Source organism: Erythranthe guttata, chromosome 8 (assembly GCF_056151865.1).
Source record: "Erythranthe guttata isolate IM_541 chromosome 8, IM_541, whole genome shotgun sequence".
NCBI lineage: Eukaryota > Viridiplantae > Streptophyta > Magnoliopsida > Lamiales > Phrymaceae > Erythranthe > Erythranthe guttata.
The window spans coordinates 21,196,541-21,220,913 of record NC_142540.1 but is presented as its reverse complement, the minus strand read 5'-3'; the positions used below and the strand labels follow the sequence as shown (position 1 = coordinate 21,220,913).

At 36.9% G+C, this 24,373-nt stretch overlaps 2 protein-coding genes across 2 annotated transcripts; one reads left to right on the top strand and one right to left on the bottom strand.

Moving 5' to 3' along the window:
- Positions 1-1,398: 1,398 nt before the first annotated feature.
- LOC105970400 (RNA recognition motif (RRM)-containing protein) lies at positions 1,399-9,208 on the top strand. The gene is made up of 4 exons (XM_012995213.2): positions 1,399-1,749; positions 2,807-3,118; positions 6,150-7,228; positions 8,059-9,208. Exons 1-4 carry the CDS (start codon positions 1,747-1,749, stop codon positions 8,993-8,995), a joined length of 2,331 nt encoding a protein of 776 aa, XP_012850667.2. The 5' UTR covers positions 1,399-1,746; the 3' UTR covers positions 8,996-9,208.
- Positions 9,209-9,888: 680 nt separating this feature from the next.
- LHCA3 (PSI type III chlorophyll a/b-binding protein) lies at positions 9,889-11,836 on the bottom strand. Its single transcript, XM_012995175.2, has 3 exons — positions 11,488-11,836; positions 11,119-11,180; positions 9,889-10,626 (listed from the first exon to the last, which is right to left on the bottom strand). Exons 1-3 carry the CDS (start codon positions 11,638-11,640, stop codon positions 10,011-10,013), a joined length of 831 nt encoding a protein of 276 aa, XP_012850629.1. The 5' UTR covers positions 11,641-11,836; the 3' UTR covers positions 9,889-10,010.
- Positions 11,837-24,373: the final 12,537 nt, after the last annotated feature.

The window sequence follows — 24,373 nt, the reverse complement described above, 5'->3', positions numbered from 1 at the left end:
ATGTTGTCCATAACCTTGTCTTTAAAGGGAGCACGGTCTGGAATCAGGAACTCTTGTACTATCTCTTCACTGAAGATATAATTCTTGAAGTTCTTAAAATCCAGGTCTCCCCATATGAAAGGCAAGATAAGCTTTTCTAAAAGTCTTCCAAGTCAGGACTATTATCCACTAAAAACGCCTTACTTTCCTCTCAAACTGCCAGATCTGATTATGCTGGCTCTCTCCACATTCAATTGGAAATCCTTTTTCAACTCTCATATTCACAACATACATAAACTCCTCCTTTGGAGAATCCTCAACAATATTCTACCCACAAGCTCGAGATTGAGCCTTCTTTTCCCTATCCAAAACTCCTTCCGGCCTCTTTGCAATAATGAGGATGATAACTCTGACCATCTCTTCCTAAAAACTCTTGTGGAGCAAATTTGATTCACATCCAAATGGAACTTCCGTCTGGATGTATTCCAAAATATCAGCCTCTTCAACTGGCTTTCCTCCCTCCTTCCTCTCAAAGAGTTCATTACCTTTGTTGTTGTTCTTTTTGATTTTGTTTGGATGACCCGTAATAAAGTGGCTCATGGCTCCCCTCTTCCTCATTTACATGTGATCTCCAAGAGAATCCACTCCACCGTTCCTGCCCACTGGAAAAGTCAGCAAACTGCAATCTCAAATAATGGAGATCACTGTCAAACCTGGAGCAAACCCTCATCCTTCTGGATCAAGACCAATTCTGATTCCAAGTTAAAAAAATGGCATTGCTTTCTCCACTACCTTGATTTGCAACAGAAACGACTCTAGTATTTTTGCTCATTCAAACCATCACCTTTGCATTGATCCGTTTGTTGCTGAAGCCATCACGCTAAAAAAAGCTTACCAAATTCTCCACCATGCAAAGATCAAGGAAGCTATTCTCTTCATTACCTCCAGCAGTTGCATCATCGATCGAAATGTTAAGCTGATCGTAGATGAGATAAAAAAATATTAGGCTCTTTGGCCAAAATGGAGTTTCAAATATATATCTCGCAATGCTAACTTCGCGGCATAGGTTTGCCTCTTGGGCCTTTAGTTTATCAAATAAGACCGGCCCGATTCCACCTTGTAATATTACGATTAATTGTGTTTTTGATTTTGGATCCCCACTAGTCGACAATTATAAGTTTACGTTTCATTAATATTATGTAGTTCTTTTGTAAAAAAAAAAGTGGAAATTGACAAAATAATACTTAATACATCATTAGAATTCTAAATTAAAAACCAAGTGACAAATAATGTGACAAATAGAAAAATTAACCATAACAACTAACATGGAAGCAAAGTAATAATAATGAGTAAAATGTCTAAGTCTTTTAGTTTTTTTTTCAAGTTCTATGCATATAGATTTTGCTCAAATTAGGATCCGAGGAGTTTTCGGTAATTTAGAAATTATTCATACACCAATACGCCACGTGCCACCATGCAGGTTACTTGTCCATGGCCCACGCCATCTTCGTATCTCTCACCCACCCAGACGCTGTAATCGTATTTACAAACTTTTTTTTTTTCCCTAAAATCTCAATTTACCCAAACCCTAATCTCTCTCCCCTTTATCATCAAAAACAAATTCTCTCTTTCTCTCATCCAGCCCTAATTGAAATTTCTCTCTCTTCCGGACTAAATGTCTTGCGAGACAGTATAATTGGAGGAGAAGCGATTCGCGAACGTTATTGATAGGCTTTCATACCCTTATAATTTAGGGTCCAGATACAAATGGTCAGTTCTATACTTTTTTTCTCTTTCAAATTGTATTCCGATTTTGATTTTTTTTTGGAAATTGATTACGGTTTCTTGGAATTTCGTTATTGTCTGAACTTTGAATTGGAAAATTTCCCCCCATTTTGCTAATTATTGTTAAATTGGATTTTGCTTACCTAATGCGTGCTAATTATTCTTACTGCAAAATGCCTACCAGTTATTTATTTAATGTGTTCGTATTTGCTTTTCCGTATTAGAATTTAATTTTCTAGTTTCGATGTTATTTTTTTTGCCATATTTTAGGTATAAAATACGGATTTATTTAGCTTTTTTATCCCCTCAAAATGTTGTAGAAAGATGTATTGCTCCGAGGGCGCTAAGTATGCACATCATCCAAATGTACTATGTCGCATTCTTGCTATGTATATTTGACGTCATATTATGTTTTTAGCTTTAAGTGAGACATTTTGATTACGTTTTAATATACTATAAGCATATTTAACCCACAGTTAACCCGTATCCTGGTTGTATTTGTTTTGCTAATTCTGTTTCGACTTTAGTTAGAATGTCAATATTTTTGGTTTTTTTGGGTTGATACTTTAGTTTTGTCTTGTAAGGCCTCGTTTGGTTGGATTGATTACCCATGATTAACTAAATAATTGGACTTTATTTGAGGTTTGGTGTCCCCAATAACTTGTCGGGTGGACCCGCAAATATTAGGTTATCATGACCCGCAAAATTCCTTCATCAAAAAAATTGGTGGAAAAATAGGATTTGAGTATTGGGTGATATGGGGGTTGACCACGGTGGGAGGCTAAATCCAAATTTCTATAATTCTAAGTGTAATGGGGATATAGGAATTTTGGGTGGGAGGCTAAAAACACCTATATTAGATGAAAAAATGGCGTTATGGTGTCCGGTCGGAGATGCCCTTATCTTGCCTTCTAGGCATGTTTTTTATTGGATTTTCCAAGGTCCTAATAATATAATTGGGTTTCATTAGATTATTTAATCTTATCTTGGCAACCAAACAAGACCTGTATGTAATTATTTTTCGTGTTCGTTCCCTTTACAGAGCTTCAGAGAAGGAAGAGGCAGACCTCGTAGGGGTTACCCTTTAAGATCAGAAGAGAAATCCCAACATGGTCGAGGAAACATTCCACCATCGAGGCATCTTTGGGTTGGAAATCTCTCTCACAGCTTAACTGAGAATGCTTTGGCTCATCACTTCTTACAGTTTGGAGAACTCGAGAAGATAGCATTTCAACCGGGTCGGAGCTATGCTTTCATTAACTATAGAAACGAAGAAGAGGCTTTTATTGCAGTAAGAGAGCTTCAAGGTTTTGTTATTGAAGGCAATCCAGTTAGGATTGAGTTTGCCAAGGCGGTTAGTTTTGTTATTCTTTTATTGTATATGTATACATTCTTTTGCCAGTTTTATGCAATTTATAACCGTTCCAAGTTAGTGCATTAGATTCCAAGAACATCAGAAACACATCCATGCATACATGAAGGCGTGACACATTGCGCCCTCAAATCCATCTCTCACTTCACATATCAAATATTAATCGAACCAATCAGTTTCATTCTTTTGTCAGCATTGGAAAAGACAAAAACATAGAATATATTACTCGTGTAGGAAATAATGGTTCTTATCTTCATTTCCATTCCTCGATCTTCCTTCCTATAAATGTGCACGAGTAGTACTTCCCTTGTGTTCGTCATGCTCGAACGTCTTACTGAGATTACTCTAAGGTGCTAAATTCATGCCAAGGGATCACACTATTAAAGATGGATTCGTCTCGGGTTTTTTAGAAGGTTTAAGATATCATGTCGTTTCTACCCGTTACGGGTCCTTACAAATGAACGCAATAATAATAAAATAAGTCTAGTCCCTGGAGAAGTTGCAGAGAAGGTTCCCTAATTTGCGCTCTTCATTTTACTGAATATTGAGAAGGAATAATTTGTTTCAAGGGCTAGCTAGCTCCAATAGAGAAAATAAATTTAAATAATTCTCATGGACTAGGTGGGCAAGACTTTGAGGGAAAAACTAACTCGACAAGCATTAGACGATAAATGCATATCTAAGTGTGCTAAAGTGGAACTTGTCCAATTTATTTCAAAGGACATCGTGTTCGGATGAAGGTTGGAAGAGGGGAGATACCATCGTTGTTTACGTTAATCATTTGGACAAACCGTTGAAGAAAAATGCTTTCTTCAAGTATTTCCCTTTATTTTAATGTGTTACCTCACATTAGGCAATGCACGACTGAATAAGTGGAAATTTTTCCTAAATTATGTGGATTGGGCTACACATAGAATTTGGTATATGTTGCTTGAGTAATTGGTCAGAAGTCTACGATCTCGTGAAGCAAAAAAGGGCTAAATATTTGACAGCCAAAGTACATTAACTGCCAAAAGGAAAAAAGGGAAAAATGCACGTGTTTTGCGATACATGCATCCAAAAGCAATTGCAATCAGATTTCTTAATTTTATTGATGCGCTCCCTTGAAATTTGACACTGTGTAGGGTTGGCATTTTGCAGCAAGCCACACACCTGTATCTTGAGACTACGAATTATGACTTGATTTATGCATCTGAACGAGAAGGAAAGTAGCTAATTGTTTCTCAGGAGAACAAAAAAGTAGCTAGTGGAAGGATTATCTTAAAAATACGAATTTTGTTGAAATTCTAAAACGATTTGTTCGGACTATCTTGGCTCTCTTCTTTGCTTTTTGCATCTACCAAGAGAAGGATTATATCAGCACAAGTTTCATATGTGACCATTGACCTCATGATTGCATTCTAATTTCTTGAATTAGATCCTGCATTCCGTTACCAATCCGCACAAGCATATCAAGATCCATTTGTTTGTTCTAAACGCAACATGCAGTTTCATTGCCATCAAATTCCTAGCAGATAGATACATCATTATCTATTTTCCCTTACTCGACCAAATTCCAGTACATTTATGCAAGAGAAGGATATAACCATAGCTCGCATCCTGTCTTGCAGCATACAGAAAACCATTTCAGTTTATAATTAGCCACCCTTCATTACGATATATTGTTTGGTACATTCTGTTTTTTGCTCAATAATCTAATGTATTGAGATAAAACGATGCTTCATTTCCCATAACAGGCTCTGCCTATCTGGTGAATTTCAGATCGCAAATCAGCCGATATTATACGTTTCTGGTTCATGTTTCTGAACTCGTCTACTTCTAACACATGGTCTCTATTTTCCTTGACTTCTTCCAATTGGTCTGTGTGGAAGTGCGATTCTCTTTGTGGGACAAATGTTTGTAAATTTTCATCTGTCCCAGAAACTTATTCTACACGTTGGCACATGGAGCATTTGCTTGAACACCTGATGCACTTGATATATTAAATTCGGAAACTTATACTTCTCCTTTAAAGTTGAACGGGAATTCGTTTGTCGGTCACCTAGTAAAACCGTTCCACTCTGCGAAATGCAATAGCCTCTGTGCCTGGTCAGGCATTATTGGTCGATTCTTTGTGCACCATTTACCTTCAACATATCCAAGTCTACCACAATGCATTTTATCTATTTACTCCACGCATGATCCATGTCAATTGTGTGCAAGACAAACTGTGGATCGATCGAGAAATATATGTTTGATTGATTTTCAGCATAGAGGTTCATTTTCTGTTTTGCTGTCTTAGATGATATACAGGAAATAATAAAATTTTGTTGACCTGATGCTGGAAATGCTCAATGAAATATTTGTTTTGCTGCATTATTTGTATATACCTATGTGCTTAGTATGTAGGTTCATATTCTCTTAGGACCGTTGAGATTCGTATGTTTTGTACTTATGAAGATACTGTCAACCTAGGAAATTGGAGTTCTCGTGTGTATTTTTATCATTCGTGCATGTATTGTTTATAAGTGCAGAAACGTTTCACTTTATTTTTTTGTGCATAACGTGTCTCCGTCTTTATCTGGTTTGTGATCTGAGAAACCATCAATAAGGTGAAAGTTTCTGTTGGTTGTTTCTGTAGATAACTCTCGGTATTGTTGAGGTAATCCCTTTTGTTTCTTTGATGGATTTGACCTTCGTTTTAGCCTTTTTACCTTAACATTCTATAAGCCATTTCAATAATGAATATATGTTTTCGATGCATAAATGTTGGTGGTAGAGTGAAACTATGCACATTCGAGTACTGCTTAGAGAAATTTGGGTTCGATTTATTGCTTCGTTTTCCGTTTCATTAAGTTAATGGTTGAGATATTCGAATTTATCATCAGTTTTTGTGCCTCAGTCGGATCCTCTTGTAACTTAATCTAATCTAACCATCGATATAGTTTGCATGCAAAACATTGTCTTTTTTTTTTTCGAAACTAATATCCGACTTTTCTGCACGGCTATCTTAATACAGTTGAATACATTGCAGGAAAAATCATCAAATACACCACGCGACGCGGAATATTCCGATAGGCGTGAAGATCCGAATCCCAGAGCAAGAGGTTCTCCGTATTCCCAGAGGGACTCAAGAGCACGTTATTCCAGCCCCGATATTTCACATTCGAATATTAATAGTAACAAATCTAGAATGAACGATAAAGATTCAGAACCGAGCGAGGTTCTATGGATCGGATTTCCCGCCCAATTAAAAGTCGACGAGTTCATTCTGCGTAAGTCATTTGCACCCTTTGGAGATATCGAGAAAATAACCGCATTTCCAGGGCGCACTTACGCATTCGTCCGATACAGAAACGTGATTGCAGCCATTAGGGCTAAAGAAGCTCTCCATGGGAAACTATTTGGAAATCCACGCGTGCACATTTGCTTCGCCAAAACCGATTCTTCAAACAGAGAGAGGAATAATCCTCTGGACGACGATCCACCATCTCCCCACGGTGGACCGTCGTTCGGACGCGCAGGATCTTTCGAACGCTTCCGATCCGACAGATCTCCTCCGTTCATCCCAAATCTTGACCGGAATATCTACGATCATCGTAGAGCTCATATTCGTGAATACTCGCCCGAGAAGTTTCATAGACAAGGTCAAATGTACGATGATGACTTGTGGGATTTGCCTGAAGACGTTTCGTTTCTACACGGGGCGAAGAAATTGAAAACCGAAACGTACCCTCTTCCTGAAAACGAGTTGCCGGAGTATCCGTTTTCGGATTTGGAGAAATCGAAACGTGTGATTCCCCAATCTGTGGTACTTGATAAGAATTACGATCCGAGATATTCGGGGTATAATAGTAGGCCGATTTCCGAGCGTTTGGTGAATGTACCGACAAACCAACAATTTGGGGAAAGGGGTGATTATTGGAATAATGCACCACAGGATGATTACAAGGGAGGTTCCGGTTCGATGATGATGCCTTTGTTGCGTACGAATGAACGGAGGGGATCGTCGTCGAAAGAAGTGTGGAAATGGGAGGGAATGATTGCAAAGGGAGGTACTACTATTTGTCGTACTCGTTGTTTTCCTGTTGGAAAACCACCTGATATAGCACTGTAAGTACTATTCTCATCATACTTCTCTCTGTGTGTGTGTGTTTGTGTGTGTGTCTGTGTGTGTTTGTTTGTGTGTGTGTGTGTCTGTGTGTGTTTGTTTGTGTGTGTGTGTTTCTGTGTGTGTTTGTTTGTGTGTGTGTGTGTGTGTGTGTCTGTGTGTGTGTGTGTGTGTGTGTGTGTGTGTGTGTGTGTGTGTGTGTGTGTGTGTCTGTGTGTGTCTGTGTGTGTTTGTTTGTGTGTGTGTGTGTGTGTGTGTGTGTGTGTGTGGAAAGTGAACATACACATTCGGGTTTTCATGGATTGGGACTAAGGGTGGAAATCAATCCGATCAGATCCGAATTAGCATTTTGGAAAAATTCCAATTTTTTTCCGGAAGTGAGAAATTATTCTAATGCCGTTAATGATTTTTTTTTTTAGAAAAATGAAATCGGAATGAAAAATCTTGTTTCGAAATAAAAAAAATAATTCGGGTCGGAGTCGGCGTGATTGAAATGTCCATTTTTTAGTCACTTATAATGTAAAATACATAATAATATTGATATTATAAGTGTAATTTTCGGAAATATTTTCGGGAATCAGTATATAATAAGTTAGTTCAATTCGTTCCGAAAAAATTGAAACTTTCGGAATACAGAATGAAATATTGTTCTTGAATCGAAAATATTCAGATAGGAACTGGCGTATTTTAAACAAATTCCGTTTCAGTTTCCCCCCCTAAGTGGGACGCACCATGGTAAAAAAGACGAACATAAAATATTAATATCGCATGAGATGCTTATGTACTATGATCTAACTCGTGATAATGACGACATATATTCAAATTCATGCAGACCCGAATATCTGGACTGCACAGCAAGGACTAGTTTAGACATGCTGGCAAAACATTATTACCAAGCTGCCACCGCATGGGTCGTCTTTTTCGTACCAGCAAACGACCACGACATATCATATTACAACGAATTCATGAACTACCTCGGTGAAAAACAGCGCGCAGCCGTAGTAAAAGTCGACGAGAGAACAACCTTATTTCTCGTACCGCCTTCAGAATTCTCCGAGAAGGTTCTCAAAGTCCCCGGCCAGCTCAGCATCTCCGGTGTTCTCCTAAGGCTAGAACCTTCTGGAAATATCTACGCGGGCCCCACCTCTCAGAACGAATCAGCTTCTTCATTCGCGCCTAATTACTTGCCGCCACCTCCTCCACCACCACCTTTGACTACTAGTAGTAATAATTACGGAAAACCCGCGAACGATTATATTCGGAATATTCCGTCGCAAGCATCCAATAGTGGTGCTTACTCTGCAATGCCGCCTAGTAGACCGATCCAAGAAGCAACCCACATCAGCAATTATACTCCGGATTTCACGAGAGGGAATAGCGGAATGTTTAATGTTCCGGAAAGTTCTAATATCCCGTCCGAACAGCTGGCGCAGCTGGCGTCATCTCTTCTTGGACAGCAACAGGGGCAGGGGCAATTTGGGGAATATAGACCGCAGGGGAATATAAACCATCAATCTGGATATCCCGTTAGGTTGCCTCCGCCGCAGAATTATGGATTGCCGAACGAACAGGTGTCGTCTGATTTGTCACAGGCGCAGCAGATTGGTCAACTGCAGCAGTTGCAGCAGCAGTCGTTGGATTTAGCAGCTGCTTCGTCACAGGCGAACCAGAACGATGATTCTGAGTCCGATCCGCAGAAACGTTTGCAGGCGACTTTGCAGCTTGCAGCGGCTCTTCTTCAGCAAATTCAGCATGGCAAAGGGAACTGAAAATGGAGAAGTGCGAAGAAGGTGAATTGTGAATGTAGGGTTTTTATGAGTTGCTGTTGAATTTCGATATTATTGGTTTCCGTTTTATTTTCTCTTGCCTTTTGTTAATTTTTGTTGTTATGGAACCGAATTATTTTGTAGTATGGACGGTGTAAAAATGTGGATGAAAGAAGCTGCGTTTTACTTGCACACAACGAACTTATGTTCGGTTTATTCGATTGATTGACTATTTATTGATTGTGTTGGGGAATTATTCGGTTGAACGTACATGGCAACTTCTATTTAGACATCCTTGTGTGCCTAAAATGTATCGAACGCTAAACTCATGTACCTGCTGAAATTTTTATAATTTTTCAAAAAATTCAAACTAGGTTTGAATGTCAAATTTTCAAATATTTTGTTAGCTTTATAGTTTTCTAAAAAATATATCATTCATAAACAAATAATCTATAATTAATTACAATTATGCCTCTTGTATTTTTAATATTTAGATGTATCCACATTCACGTCTTAACTTTTGTGATATATACTATTTTCCGAGTACGATTTCACGGTTTGCCGTTTTTCGCATTTACTTTCTTGTGCAAGTTCTTGCGTTCAAGTTTTCTTTAGCCTCTTCTTTGTATCGTGTGACGAGGCCTAAATTCTAACATATTCAAACCAAATTTGATGTATATGCTTGTATGATTCAAAATTCTTAAGCTCAAAATCCACGGACGGAAACGGAGCCTTGGAATGCAAAAGCCGGTTCAATTTTTTTCTTTTTTTTTTTTTGTCGAAAAAGGAATTTTTTCACTGAGCACCGGAGAAATTTCTTCTTTTAAGTATAAACTTCTGTTGATCAAAGTCGCGAACCTTATCTTTCGTAATACATTACAAACGACGACACATGCTCAACGGTAAAAGTACGTTCTGCACATTAATGATGGATTGTTATACAAATTCGAAATACACATAGAAAATAGAATCAAAGAGAGCACAACATGCGATGCTACACGTACAACAACGTCCTGCCCTAATGGAACTTGAGGCTGGTCAACACATTGTTGTTGACCGGATCGGCCAAATGGTCTAGAAGGTTCTGGAAGGGGCCCACACCGGTGACCAACCCTTGTATAAAGTATCCCAAAACAGCCAACATAGCCAATCTCCCATTCTTCACTTCCTTGAGCTTCAGCTCCTTCATCGACTTCTCGTCTTTCCCGAACCCTAATGGGTTGAAAAACGGGCCGCCCGGGTAAGCGGGTTCGCCCGACCCGCTAAAGCCCTTTTCTAGGCCCAGGAAGTACTGCTTACCCATGGATCCAGGATTGTACCAATCCTGGAGCCTGCGGTGCTCCGCGAAGCCCATCAGGGCCATCTCGAGGACGAATAGTGTGTAGCCATCGGCCCAGTAATTGTACGTTCCGGCGGGGGGAATCACCCCTGTCTGGAACCAGGGGAGAGCCGTCTCTGGTGGGATCAGACCGGCTTTCCCCAGGATTTCGGGGGCGATGGCACCCGCCGCTCCCAACATGGCGAAACGGCCGTTGATGATCTCGCCGTACGCTAGCCATTTCGGCTCGATGAACCCTCCGGTGCCTTCTGGGTCGGATAGGCCCAACGGGTCGAATCCGAAGTCACCTGGGAGGCTGAGAAAGTAATGATTTGTTATTTTTTTTTGGGAAAATTGTAATTTTACATGCAATAAGTTTACAGAGCTATCATTTTTGGTCATATTTCAATTGAATTTTATCCGATGATTAATATCATGGCAAACAAACTCGTCGGAATTTATTTAAACGAGCGTTTTAAAAATTCCTCTAACTTTGTTCACAAATTCGTCATATCGCATGATCAACTTCTATCAAGGCCAAAATTAAATGTCAAATTTATAAATTTTAATCGTCTATATAAGTAAGACCCGTCAAATTTATCCGTTGCATCATAAAATTTAAAAATCATGCGAAATAGGACCAAAAATACTATATTTGTAACGCTATTGCATGTAAAATCGAAACATGATAAGTTAGAGGACTAAATCCATAATCATACCAATTCTTTTCCCTATTATTTTCATTGTAAGAATTTCGAATTAAATAATAATGAAAAAAATAAGAGGCAAGAGAGTTTAAATTAATTACCTGCCATCCAAGTAGGAAAGGCTCTGCTTAGATGCAAACCATAGGGGCCTGTTACCTCCTTGCTGAAACAATAACAAAAAAAAAAAAGAAATATTAATCATAATTGTCATGCATTAAAAAAAAAAAAGAAAAACTCCCATTATTCAGACAAGAACAGTTGTGAGATGTCTGAAAAAAAAATAAAAAATAATACAGTAGAATCTCGATAAATTAATAACATCGATTAAATAATAGTTTCTCTCGGTGAAAACGTAATAAATTATTAACTCGATAATTTAATAATTCGCTAAATTAATAGAATTTCCCTAGTCCAACCGTATTAATTTATAGAGGTTTAACTGTATACGGTATTATTTAATTAGTACGTACCTTAACAGGTGGAGTAGCAGCTGACTTAACAACAAAGGAAACCTTTCTTGAAGAAGAAGTGTGCGCCGCCGGTGACCTTCCTCCGAGGATCTGTCTGGCGGCGTCGGCCGACGAGCAGATGGACGATGAAGAAACCAATGCCTGTGTTGCCATTTCCTTTTTTTCTTTACTTAGTTTTTTTTTTTTGCTACTCTCAGAGAGAAGAAGTAAGCATGAGAGCAGCAAAAATAGGGAACGAGTTAACACAAGCCAGGATTTGTGTGGGCCTTGTTGAGAGTTCAAATTGTGGTGCACAGCCTGTTTAGTTAGTTTATGTGATAAAATTGGGATCTTGTTGTCAAATAGAAATTGCACACGTGGCATGGCTTCTTGGATAATAGATATATTGGCTTTGCATGGAATAAATCTTAGATATTCCCATGGCCACTGTTGGTCGAAAACCTACACGCAAGTGCACGTACAAGTAATATAGTGGACAATTAAGTCCGGATATCGAACCCACAGGGAATATTTAATTATCTAATCCTAGACGCTAAATTCTACCAATTATTATCAAGCCCACCCTACACAGTCGACTAAGGATTAATAAACTAAATTAAACTAAAGCAATTAAAAACACAAAAAACAAGAAAGCAATTAAAAATACGAAGATTAATCAAAGTAGACAAGCCTAGGATTTTATTCTTCCCCCTATGTGATTATTACTCCCCCAATTCCTTCAATTATGCAAGCAATTAACCCGGATTATTAACCTGAGATGCTAAAATAATCATAACCCGCTTCCGCGTGTATTACGATTCTAATCCTCTAGATTCAATTACTATATTCCTATGCAATTAATTCTAGAACACAACATTAAGCACAAATCTCAATAATGGCTACCTAAGAGATTAACTATATTCCTATGTTAATACCACAAAGGCTCTTCTACCACAGTTCTAATTATTAACCCGATCTTCCGATTCATGCGATTAACAATAACATAAAAGCACATAAAGTGGCCAGTTTCATGAACTTAATAAAACAAGTAGAAGAAATAATCCGGAATTAAAACTTGCATAAAATCATAGAAAATGGTTCATAAATCCCACATAGGGTTCCAAATAAAATCCTAGAAACAAGTAGTTTAGCTACTCATGATTAAATCAAAAACGCAAATAAAATAAATCATAAACGATAAATCTTTGCTTGAAGTCTTCGAATTCTTCGTTATTGCTTTGTTGCTCTTGAAATTGCGTAAAAAGATTTTTTCTTAATTGTGTGCTTGGCTTGGTCTTATATAGGGTGAAGAACTTGGGGAAGAAGGCAGTTTCCTTGTGCAATTAAAATTCCTTCACTGCGCTATTTCGCCCATCCGGACGGCCGTGTGAGATTTATGCCTAAAATCCGCACGGCCGTGCGGTCCTTGATTCTCCAGAATTCTGCTTTTTTCACTTTTGGCCCATATTTTCTCCAAAATTGCAGTTTTGACCCCATACTTTTCCAATTCTTCAATTTGTACCTAAAATAAAATAAATCAACTTTTTAAGCACCAATTATCATTAAAACATACCAAAAGCCCAAATAAAAAGATATGATAAAGTGTAAAAATATACACTTAACACACCCCCAAACTTGAACTTTTGCTTGTCCTCAAGCAAAATCTAATCGTAAGCAAATAACTCAACTACCGCATCTCATCACATAGATTAATGACCAACTTCACGTTTTCAGAACTTGTAATTATAATGAAAATTCTTAGGCATTCGCAAGCTCAAAATTCAACAACACTTAGTCACTTACCATTACCAAAAACCACAAATCATACAATTGCTTCAAGTATCCAATATTTGCAAGTTAAAAATAGAGAAAATTTATACTTACATGCATATGCTTGACTCCAACTACTCACCAAATTATTCTACTCTACTAATATCGAATATTAAGCTATTGGGATCATTGGGGCTTTGTGGCTTTCAATTGTTAGGCTCTTTGGTTCGAGGTAGGAAATATGGGTATGTGTGGCTATTCTTCTTGACTTTAGGTGATTACGCCAAAATTTGAAAGATAGGCGTTTGAAACAAAGAATTCACCTCTGCGGACTGTAGTAAACTCGATTCTCAAAAGTTCAAAAGTCTCCACTTTTGCTTTTGAGGCAATGGATCGAGTTTTCAAAAATATTTCAACAACTAGTCCTTATTTCTCCCTTCTAGTCTCTTCTTCTTCTTCTTCTTTTTCTCTTTTTTTTTTTTTTTTTTTTTTTTTTTTTTTTTATATGTATATAGAAGCATAGATGTTTGTCTTCTTCTTTTTTTTTTTTTTTTTTTTTTTTTTTTTTTTTTTCGAAGAAGAAGAAGGACCTTATAAAAATTTTCAACCGAACTCCAAGGGGTAATTTTCAAAAATCTCCACCTATTCTACCTTATTCATTGGCTAAAAGAAAGAACACCTTTTCTCCGAGGCTCAAATCAAGGTTCTAAGGATAATTTTGATAAAAAGGTCGGCTTGAAAGGCTCAAACGGTTCAAAGAAGGCCCAAATCATATCCCAAATCACTCACTACTCAATACTTCGTATCATAAATTTCCTAAGGTGAGTTTTAAAACCGAACATAGCATGATCTAGCACAAATTAATTCCAAATTTAAAATACAAAACATTCAACCAAAGCAATGCACAAAATGTGATTCCTAGCAATAATTCGCTTCTAAGTCCCGTTGAATCGAAAGCTAAACAAACATCAAATCCTTATCACACAAAACAAGCAATTTCATCATCAAACATTGATCATCTCTCATCATCATAAATCATCGATGCATTCGACTCAAGCAAAAACAATAAAAATGAGAAAAACAATAAAAGCGAATAAAACCTAATGCATGCAAACTAAAACAAATAAGCACAAAAATAACATGTTTTTTTCACCCCCAAACTTAAAATTTTCGTTGCCCTCAACGAAATTAGCACAAAGGTTAAGGATAGAAAACACCTGATTTAGCCGGAGTCGATGTGATTGGGGTGCTCCTCCCTCGCTCTCTCACGCTCATCCTCATCGGAAAGCTCGGGCACGGGCTCAAGAATGGGTGCCGGTGGATACCGGCTCGATGCACTCGGGCGTGCCTTGAGAGATGAGATTTTGAAAAAGTTGGTTCGATGCTCTAGCCTCCCTGTCAATACCAACACAAAATACGAATCGGAGAGTGTGTGAGTGACTTATGTGTGTAGAAGTTTAGAGAAAAGGAAAGAGGAGGGTTTAAGAAAAACAAATTGGGGGAGAAAATCTAATTTTCGAAAATTTAAAAGCTCCCTTATAGCCTCGGACGGCCGTGCGAGATATAGGCTTAATATCCGCACGGCCGCACCAATCATCGAATTTGGGCAGTAGCCTCGTGGAATCGCGGACGGCCGTGCGAGATTCCAGGTCTTTTTCGCACGGCCGTGCCATTTCACGATTTTATACAGTAGCCTCACCGAATCTCACACGGCCGTGTGGGATTCTTGCTTTTTTCTTGCACGGCCGTGTGGGTATTTGCAATTAGGTCCCTGAAAAATACAAACTTCTTATTATTGCCCCAAAATCTTTTTTTTTTTTTTTTTTTTTTTTTTTTTTTACTCCCGACTTGACCCTCGATCACGTTTGCGACCCTGAAAAGTAAAATTCAAATAATAAATTAGAATGCATGCTTATGATATTAAAAACGAAACGAAAAATTAAATAAAAAAAAATACGAAAAACAATAAAGCTCGGGTTGCCTCCCGAGAAGCGCTAAGTTTAAAGTCTTCAGCCGGACTTTGCTTCTTTATTTTCAAGCAAAAGTGACCGAGGTCACTTGGCATTCTTCACTCGCTTCCAAATACGGTTTGAGCCGGCTCCGCTTCACATTAAACGTACGATTTAAATCGCGCTCCTTTATTTTGACCACCTCGTGAGGAAGAATTTCTTGGACAATACACGGCCGCGACCACTTCGCTTTGCGCTTCCTTGGGAATAACCAAAGACGGGATTTGCACAATAACACCAATTGTCCTTTGTGCAATTCCTTTTTGATTTTCTCCTTACGACCACTATAGCTTGACTCATCTTTCTCTCGTGACTTGCTCGAGTCTTTGGGTGGCAACATCTTCCTTGCATTCTCATCGTCGTTTTGACCTCGACTCGCATGACTTTCTCTCGGAGGATTTAAAAGTGAGTCCATGAAATAAACTTGCTCCGTCCGATTCCCGTTTCCGCCATCATCTCCTGCACTCAAAGATACTTTCCCATTGTCCAAGATCGAAACATCAAGCTTTTCATTATTTGTAAAATCCATAAGCTCAATAGCAAAACAATCGTTATTATCACATGGAATTTTATTAGCACTAAAGACATTGAATTTGATTGTTTGATCATGCACAGTCATTGTAAGATCACCACTAGCACAATCAATTAGCGTTTTCGACGTGGCTAAAAACGGTCTCCCTACGATAAGAGGTATCTCCCTATCCTCATCTATATCAAGTATAACGAAATCAACAGGGAAGATAAATTTATTGACTTTCACTAGCACATTCTCTAAAATACCTTTTGGGTAAACTAAAGATCTATCGGCTAATTGAAGAGTTATAGCCGTCGGTTCAATTTCTCCTAACCCAAGATTTTTAAAAGTAGAGTACGGCATAAGATTAATGCTAGCGCCTAAATCAATGAGCGATCTAAAATTTTTGCCTCCTATAGTACAAGGAATAGTAAACTTACCTGGATCGCCGAGTTTTTGTGGAAGAGGCCGAGTAAGAATTGCACTAATTTGCTCCGTGAGTTGGATCATCTCGTTCCCTTGCAATTTCTTACTTTTCTTCACGAGGTCCTTGAGGAACTTCACCCACTTTGGCATCTTTTGAAGTGCTTCAATGAAAGGAATATTTATGCGGATTTCCTTCAACTTGTCCAAAAATCTTTGATATTCAGCTTCAAGCTTCTTCTTTATAAACTTTTGAGGATAAGGAATTGGAGGGACTTGTGAAGGCACCGTCGATGGTGGCTCGTCATGAGATGATTCTTTTTCCTCATTCTTTTTCGGCTTCTCGATTACCGTGCTTCTCTTCTCTTTTCGTGGGGCTTCCTCCAATTGCTTACCGTTCTTCAAGGTGACTGCTTGGCATGTCTCGACCTCGATCTTTTTCGTTAGCAATCTTTGTGGACATGGGATTGGCTCGACCCATTCGGCTACAGTGACTTGCGGCTTGATTTGAATTTCTTCCCTTTTTTCGCTCTTGACATCGATAGCTTGGCAGGTCTCGAACTTTTGATTTCGAGGATCTTCCGTATTCGATGGCAATGCTCCCGGCGGGCGGTTCTCTCGATTCAAAGCTAATTGAGCGACTTGGTTCTCCAAATTTCGCAACGAGGCTTGGGTAGCGGTCATGAATTGGGCCAATATTTCATCCGTGTTTGATTTTTGAGCCGGTGGATTGTTGCCTTGATAGCTTTGTTGAGGAGGGGCTTGATTTTGAAATTGACCTTGAGGTCTTTGATATCCTTGGCCTTGTTGATTTCCTCCATATTGCCCTTGAGATCTCCACCCTTGATTTTGGAATTGGCGTGATGCGTTATTGACGTAGTTGAGCGACTCCACATCTTGTTGGCATTGGAGCGTGTAGTGATTTCCACCGCAAATTTCACAACATGGAGAATCGATTGCTTGGACTTGTTGTGGTGGACTTGCTTTGATGTGCTGCAGAAGGAGTTGATTTTGTTGAGCAATTTGGGTCACTTGAGCTTGAAGGGCCGTAATTGCATCTAACTCCAACACTCCGGGAACTTTCTTGGCTCCACTAACCGTCCTCTCGCTTGACTTGGCAAACCTATTTTGTGCAATTTGATCCAACATGATAAATGCATCCGGTATTGATTGACTCATAAAATTACCTCCGGTGGATGCATCTAAGACGGTTCGTGCGTTCTCGTTAATCCCTTGGTAGAAGATGTGGATTTGCCGCCATTGTTCGACTCCATGTGTTGGACACTGCCGCAAAAGAGTTTTAAATCTCTCCCATGCCTCGTATAATTGCTCGCCTTGCTCTTGGACAAAATTGTGAATTTCTCGCCGGATTCTCTCGTCCTTCTCGGGTGAGCTATAGACTTTCATGAAAAGGTTGAGGAGTTGAGGCCACGACGAGATAGAGTGGGGGGCTTGGGACATCAACCACTGGCGAGCTCTTCCTTGTAGGGAGTGCTTGAAGAGAATTAATTGAAGCGCCTCTTGGGAAACGCCGTTTTGACGGTGAGAGTTACAGGTATCTAGAAAATTGACAATGTGAAGATGGGGATCTTCACCTGCCAACCCACTAAATAGCCCGTTATTTTGGAGCATCGTCAAAAGGCCTTGCTTGATCTCAAAATTGTGCGCCTCAATGGGTGGATATTGGATGCTCGGGCGGAATCCGTCATGAGTCGGGATTATGTAGTCTTGAAGTGCCCGTGGCCTAGCTGCTGGCTGTAATGGGAGTTGAGGGGGTGGGTCTTGGATTTGGTTTCCGTTGGCATTGATTAAATTACCCTCTGCGCGTATGCGTTCTTCGTCCTCCATTGTATTGGTTGCGTGTTGACGTCTCCTAGCGGCTCGAAAAGTGCGTTCGATTTCGGGATCAAACGGTTCTCTAGCAAGATCGAGTCTCCTAGGCATACACCGTACCTAAAATAAAATAAAACAAAAATTAAATGGGTGAATCGTGAAAATTGTTCAAATCTAGAGCTAGAATAAAATAAATAATTAAAATATTCCCCGGCAACGGCGCCAAAAACTTGTTGGTCGAAAACCTACACGCAAGTGCACGTATCGTACAAGTAATATAGTGGACAATTAAGTCCGGATATCGAACCCACAGGGAATATTTAATTATCTAATCCTAGAAGCTAAATTCTACCAATTATTATCAAGCCCACCCTACACAGTCGACTAAGGATTAATAAACTAAATTAAACTAAAGCAATTAAAAACACAAAAAACAAGAAAGCAATTAAAAATACGAAGATTAATCAAAGTAGACAAGCCTAGGATTTTATTCTTCCCCCTATGTGATTATTACTCCCCCAATTCCTTCAATTATGCAAGCAATTAACCCGGATTATTAACCTGAGATGCTAAAATAATCATAACCCGCTTCCGCGTGTATTACGATTCTAATCCTCTAGATTCAATTACTATATTCCTATGCAATTAATTCTAGAACACAGCATTAAGCACAAATCTCAATAATGGCTACCTAAGAGATTAACTATATTCCTATGTTAATACCACAAAGGCTCTTCTACCACAGTTCTAATTATTAACCCGATCTTCCGATTCATGCGATTAACAATAACATAAAAGCACATAAAGTGGCCAGTTTCATGAACTTAATAAAACAAGTAGAAGAAATAATCCGGAATTAAAACTTGCATAAAATCATAGAAAAGGGTTCATAAATCCCACATAGGGTTCCAAATAAAATCCTAGAAACAAGTAGTTTAGCTACTCATGATTAAATCAAAAACGCAAATAAAATAAATCATAAACGATAAATCTTTGCTTGAAGTCTTCGAATTCTTCGTCTTCGTTATTGCTTTGTTGCTCTTGAAATTGCGTAAAAAGATTTTTTCTTAATTGTGTGCTTGGCTTGGTCTTATATAGGGTGAAGAACTTGGGGAAGAAGGCAGTTTCCTTGTGCAATTAAAATTCCTTCACTGCGCTATTTCGCCCATCCGGACGGCCGTGTGAGATTTATGCCTAAAATCCGCACGGCCGTGCGGTCCTTGATTCTCCAGAATTCTGCTTTTTTCACTTTTGGCCCATATTTTCTCCAAAATTGCAGTTTTGACCCCATACTTTTCCAATTCTTCAATTTGTACCTAAAATAAAATAAATCAACTTTTTAAGCACCAATTATCATTAAAACATACCAAAAGCCCAAATAAAAAGATATGATAAAGTGTAAAAATATACACTTAACAGCCACCTAGTCTTCATTGGATTTGGATTGTTGATCCTCTCTTAAACTTCGTTAATATAAGTAGGGGAAATTACAACCAACCCTAAGGTATGATTAAATTACAAAAAAAACCCTTTTGTTTGGGTAATTACAACCACCCCATAAATTAGAAATCTTCTTACTTGTTCGCCCATGCGGTGTCAAATTTAGTGGAATCTTCTAGATTATATGGAATATTCTCAATTTTGTACCCGTTTTATCCCATTCGAGCTCCACATTTTGAAGCAAAATGATCGATCACAAGATGTATTTTTTGTCTTGTATATATCAGATGTGGTGCATTAGAATTTTTGCACAAAACGAGTACAAACTAGAGAACATACATTCCACGGAATCTAGAAGATTATGTTGAATTTGACACCATAAGGGTGGACGTGTAAAAAAATTATAGTTGACATGGTAATTGTAATTATCCAAACATGAGGGGTTTTTTGTAATTTGACCATACTTCTGGGGTGGTTGTAATATACCCATATAAGTAATTAGTGTAAATAATTAAGGTGAGGTCGAATTGCCAAAAACTCCTTTACAACTATTTTTTTACGCAATCGTTTTGATTCTCTAATATATTTCTTAGAGCGATTCTAATGGAGAAATCAAATTGAGAATTAAATTTTAGAAATTTTATTTCGATGCCCGAATACTTAAATATCCATCTTCAATGGAGGAATCACATTAGTAGCTATTTTGATATTCAACTTTCGAAAATACAAAAATGCATCATGGGATAATTAGAGGTATCAAAAAATTAACTACTCAAATAACTTATATATCATGAATTGAAATGTCTTGGTTTTAAATATGTTTATTCCTATACTTGCAATTTGATAGTCTATTTAGTGCTTGTGGTTTGTGGTTGGAGTAATTCTGTATCAAAATAATAAAACTAACATCAAATTAATATTAGATAATCCATTTTAATTTTTTGTCGTTGTTAGAAACTGCTGATTTAATTACCCTAGGTAATTCTAATCATACAATTTAGGGCAACTGGCCCATATACTCATGAAAAGTACACTTAATTAAAAAATGTACATTCAACTTTTTTGTCTTGCAAATAAATCCATCTCACTCAAATTTATTTGCAAATAAGGAAAATACATTTATATATACTAAAATTACCCCCAACTTCTTGAAACCCTAATTCAACTTCAATTTTATGATTTACACCCCAATTTAGGCCAATTTCACCAATTAACCAATTTTGACCCCAATTTTGACCGCCACCCCCGGAGACCGCTAGTCAGCCGTTGTTGACTTCCGGTCTCTGGCATTGACTTTTTTTTTTTAAACTTTTTTTCTTTAAAAAATTATTTTCATTAATATTACCGTCGGAGACAGTTTCCGACAGTAATATTACCGTATTAATTAACTTTATCGTCTTGCCCTGCAATTTTGTTGTCTTCGACCGTTATATTACCGTCTCCGACTGTAATATTATTGTCTCATGCCGTAATATTATTGTTTTGACATTCAATATTACTGTCTCACACAATAATTTTGCTGTTAACACAATAATTTAGAGAGAAAAAAAGGTATATACAAAAAAAAAAACAAAAAACGCTGGAATCTGGCCGGAAAAAAATCAAATTTGTTTTTTATAAAAATGGGGGTTAATGTGATATATTTATTCAAATTTGGGGTCAATGTGCAATATTGATTAAGTTAGAGTATAATTGATGTGTGAGGGGTATTTTAGACAAAATGACATAGGGATGAGTTTATTTGCGAGACTATTTTTTATCTGGACTTATGTGCATTTAAATCCCTTGTCATGAGCCGATTTGCCATTTACCCCAATTCAATGGAGAAATTAAGGCGGCAGATATATGCAAGCCCATTTTTTTTATTAGTTCAAGACCTCCAACATAAAAATACTAATTTACCCTTAATGAAATTCAAACCCCAAAATAAAAAAAAAACATAAAAAACATCGGTATTGCAATGCTGATTTTTACTTGTAAAGTCGACGTTGTGTCGCCGATTTGGTTAACAAAAATCGGCATTATGACGTCGATTTTCATGTACAAAATTGGTTTGGGTAAAGCGTTGCAACCCAACAAGAAATAAGCATAGATAATATTCATCCACGCATATTTATGAAGAATCGATGCTCAATTAATGTTTTAGAATTTACAAAGAAAATTTTAGTAAAAAAAACTTACTTATTGGTGGTGGTGCGGTGGGTGGGTTGCTGGTTGTCGCCGGCGGTAGAAGCCTCGCTGGTCGGCATTGTGGATGTCCTGCAGAGGCAGTCGTGAGTTTTTTTTTTTTTTTTTTTTTGGTCTTGAATAAATTAAAAATAGGGTTTGTTTGTATTTGAGTATTATTTGTGGATAATGGTATATTCATCCTCTTTAGTCTTGATATAATAAGATTAGATTAATTTATGGGCTTGAATTAATAAACTCATTTATATGGGTTTGACTAATAAAGAATGGACTTACATATCTCCGTCGCCAGATATTAATTGTAATATGATTTTTATTGAATAAAATAATTGTTTACTAGTCATTGTGTATTGTAATGTACCGCGGTTTTCATTGTAATGCTTATTACTTAGTAGGATGTTCACCAAAAAGCGAAATCTCTCGGCCCCGTGGCCGGACACGTATTTGACGGAGGAAAGTAAATTATGGTAACTTAAGGGTCCATTAGGGTAGCGGACCAGGACCAGGTGCCCTAAGGAACCAATCCTCTTGGATTAAAATTCCTACACTGCGGCTGCCAGTATTCGATCGCAGGACATTGCACCAACTTACCATCCCCGGGCCGATGTCAGTTTTGATGTTCCGACTTTCAAGTGTTTATGCCCAAATGCAAACAAAAATTTACTGACGTAATGAATTTTAAACTAGTAGTAGAAAAATGGCTTTTACGAACATGAACCGTAGCAAAATGTACCAAATTCGTAGTAAAAAGACGTTTTTATGCATTTGCTACGAATTTGCCCCGTAACATATACGGATGTGACAAAAACTTTGCTATAGTAAATGACCGTAGCAAATACTTTTTTGCTACGTTAAATTCTAGCCTTTACTATAGCTCAAAGATTCTCCCGTTATAAAAGGTACACCTTGTTACGATTTTTTACCATGAAATTTTTTTTGTAGTAACAAATCATTTTTCAACTAGTGAACATAAGCAATAAGTTATAATATTAAATATTACCTTATATAATTAAAATTTCTAACTTTCAACTAACCCCTAATATGTTCTTATAAAAAAAAAAAAGAAAAAAAAAATTGTTTTATAAATCATTATTTTGAAATTCGGGATTAAAATTTCCCACCCGGATTTAATCAATACCCATGTTTATCTCCCATAAATTGAAATCCCCTAATTTTCAGTCCAAATTGCAACCCGATTGCTAGACAGGATATGGTTTTGGATCCAAGTTCAGAATGCCAGCCTAAAAATTGTGAGGAAATATAGGTACTATTTACTCTCTTCATTCCTAAATTATTGTATATTTTTACCTTTGCACAAGAATTAAAAATCTTAATAAATGTGGATTGATTTTACTAAAGTCACATAAAAATGATCAAAATAATCTTTATCATTTAATGATTTATAAGAGATAGTTAATGATTATAGTTGAATTAAGGATTAAATACAGTTTACACCTCTAAAGTATACTCTCTATAACACTTGCCCCGTAAAATACTATTTGTAATATTTACCCCTCTCAAACACAATTTAATTTATATTTTAAACTCTGATGCCTTCAAATTTTCTCTTTCATTGAAAGAAATAACTTAAAGAATAATTAAATTATACAACTAAAAATTTCTGTTGAAAAATGCAACATTTTAAAATTTAAAAAATATTATCTTTTGTTGGTTACATATTTAATAAATAACATGATCTAAGTGCTGTTGGACCAATTTATCGAATATATTCATATTGATAAAGTTTAAGAAATCAATGCATAACTAATTGTGATCGTAAGTATTTAAATTTATTTTAGTTCATTAATTTCATAAAATATATTTGCATTCATTATCATACAAGATATATGACCTTTCAAATTTTTTTTCCAATAATTTAATTTTAGTTACTTTTCAATTTTATATGATCCAATAATTATTAGATTGTTATGTTTATTATGTTTTAAATTTTAAAATATAAAATAATTGATGTTGAGGGGTTAAGTGTTACAAATGATACTTTAAGGGGTTCAGCGTTCCATATGCTATACTTCAGGGGTGAAAAGTGTATTTAACCCTTAAATTAATAAGGATAAAACGAGAAGATTTCCTTTTTATGCAGTATTGGAAATGTAAAGTGACATATATATATATATATATATATATATATATATATATATATATATATATATATATATATATATATATATATATATATATATATATATATATATATATATATATATATATATATATATATATATATATATATGGGTGAAAAGTGACATTATATAATTAATAATATAGAACAAAAATATTTTTCAAAAGTGACAGTTTTTGTGGAACAAATTGAGTAATAATTAAAAATGAAAACGAAAATCGAAAATTTGTACAAAGTCCATCATATATAAATATCAAACAGAATCACCGATGGATTTTTATTCTGAAAATTACATATGAACTTGATAATTACACAAAGCACACTGATATGATCCAACTAGCTGAAAACCAAAGCAAACATACATAAGGCTAGATGGAAAGAGCAATCAATCAAGAAAACAATTACATATTTTTAGACAAATAAACATGCAAACAATTTCATAACATGGATATAAAAAAAAAAAAATTGATATATATTATACATAATTTATACGCGCGCGCGTACAAAGTTTAATCTCCGCCGCCACCATCGCCGCTATCATTGTTGGACTGCCCGTCACCATCGATGTTGGAATGGCCGCCACTGTAACTA

Coding starts and splice junctions, on each gene's coding strand:
- LOC105970400 (XM_012995213.2), top strand. Junction 3,119..6,149: donor GGATTGAGTTTGCCAAGGCG/GTTAGTTTTGTT, acceptor AATACATTGCAG/GAAAAATCATCAAATACACC. Junction 7,229..8,058: donor AAACCACCTGATATAGCACT/GTAAGTACTATT, acceptor AAATTCATGCAG/ACCCGAATATCTGGACTGCA.
- LHCA3 (XM_012995175.2), bottom strand. CDS start 11,640: ATGGCAACACAGGCATTGGTTTCTTCATCGTCCATCTGCTCGTCGGCC. Junction 11,181..11,487: donor CTGCTACTCCACCTGTTAAG/GTACGTACTAAT, acceptor TTATTGTTTCAG/CAAGGAGGTAACAGGCCCCT. Junction 10,627..11,118: donor CTTTCCTACTTGGATGGCAG/GTAATTAATTTA, acceptor TTACTTTCTCAG/CCTCCCAGGTGACTTCGGAT.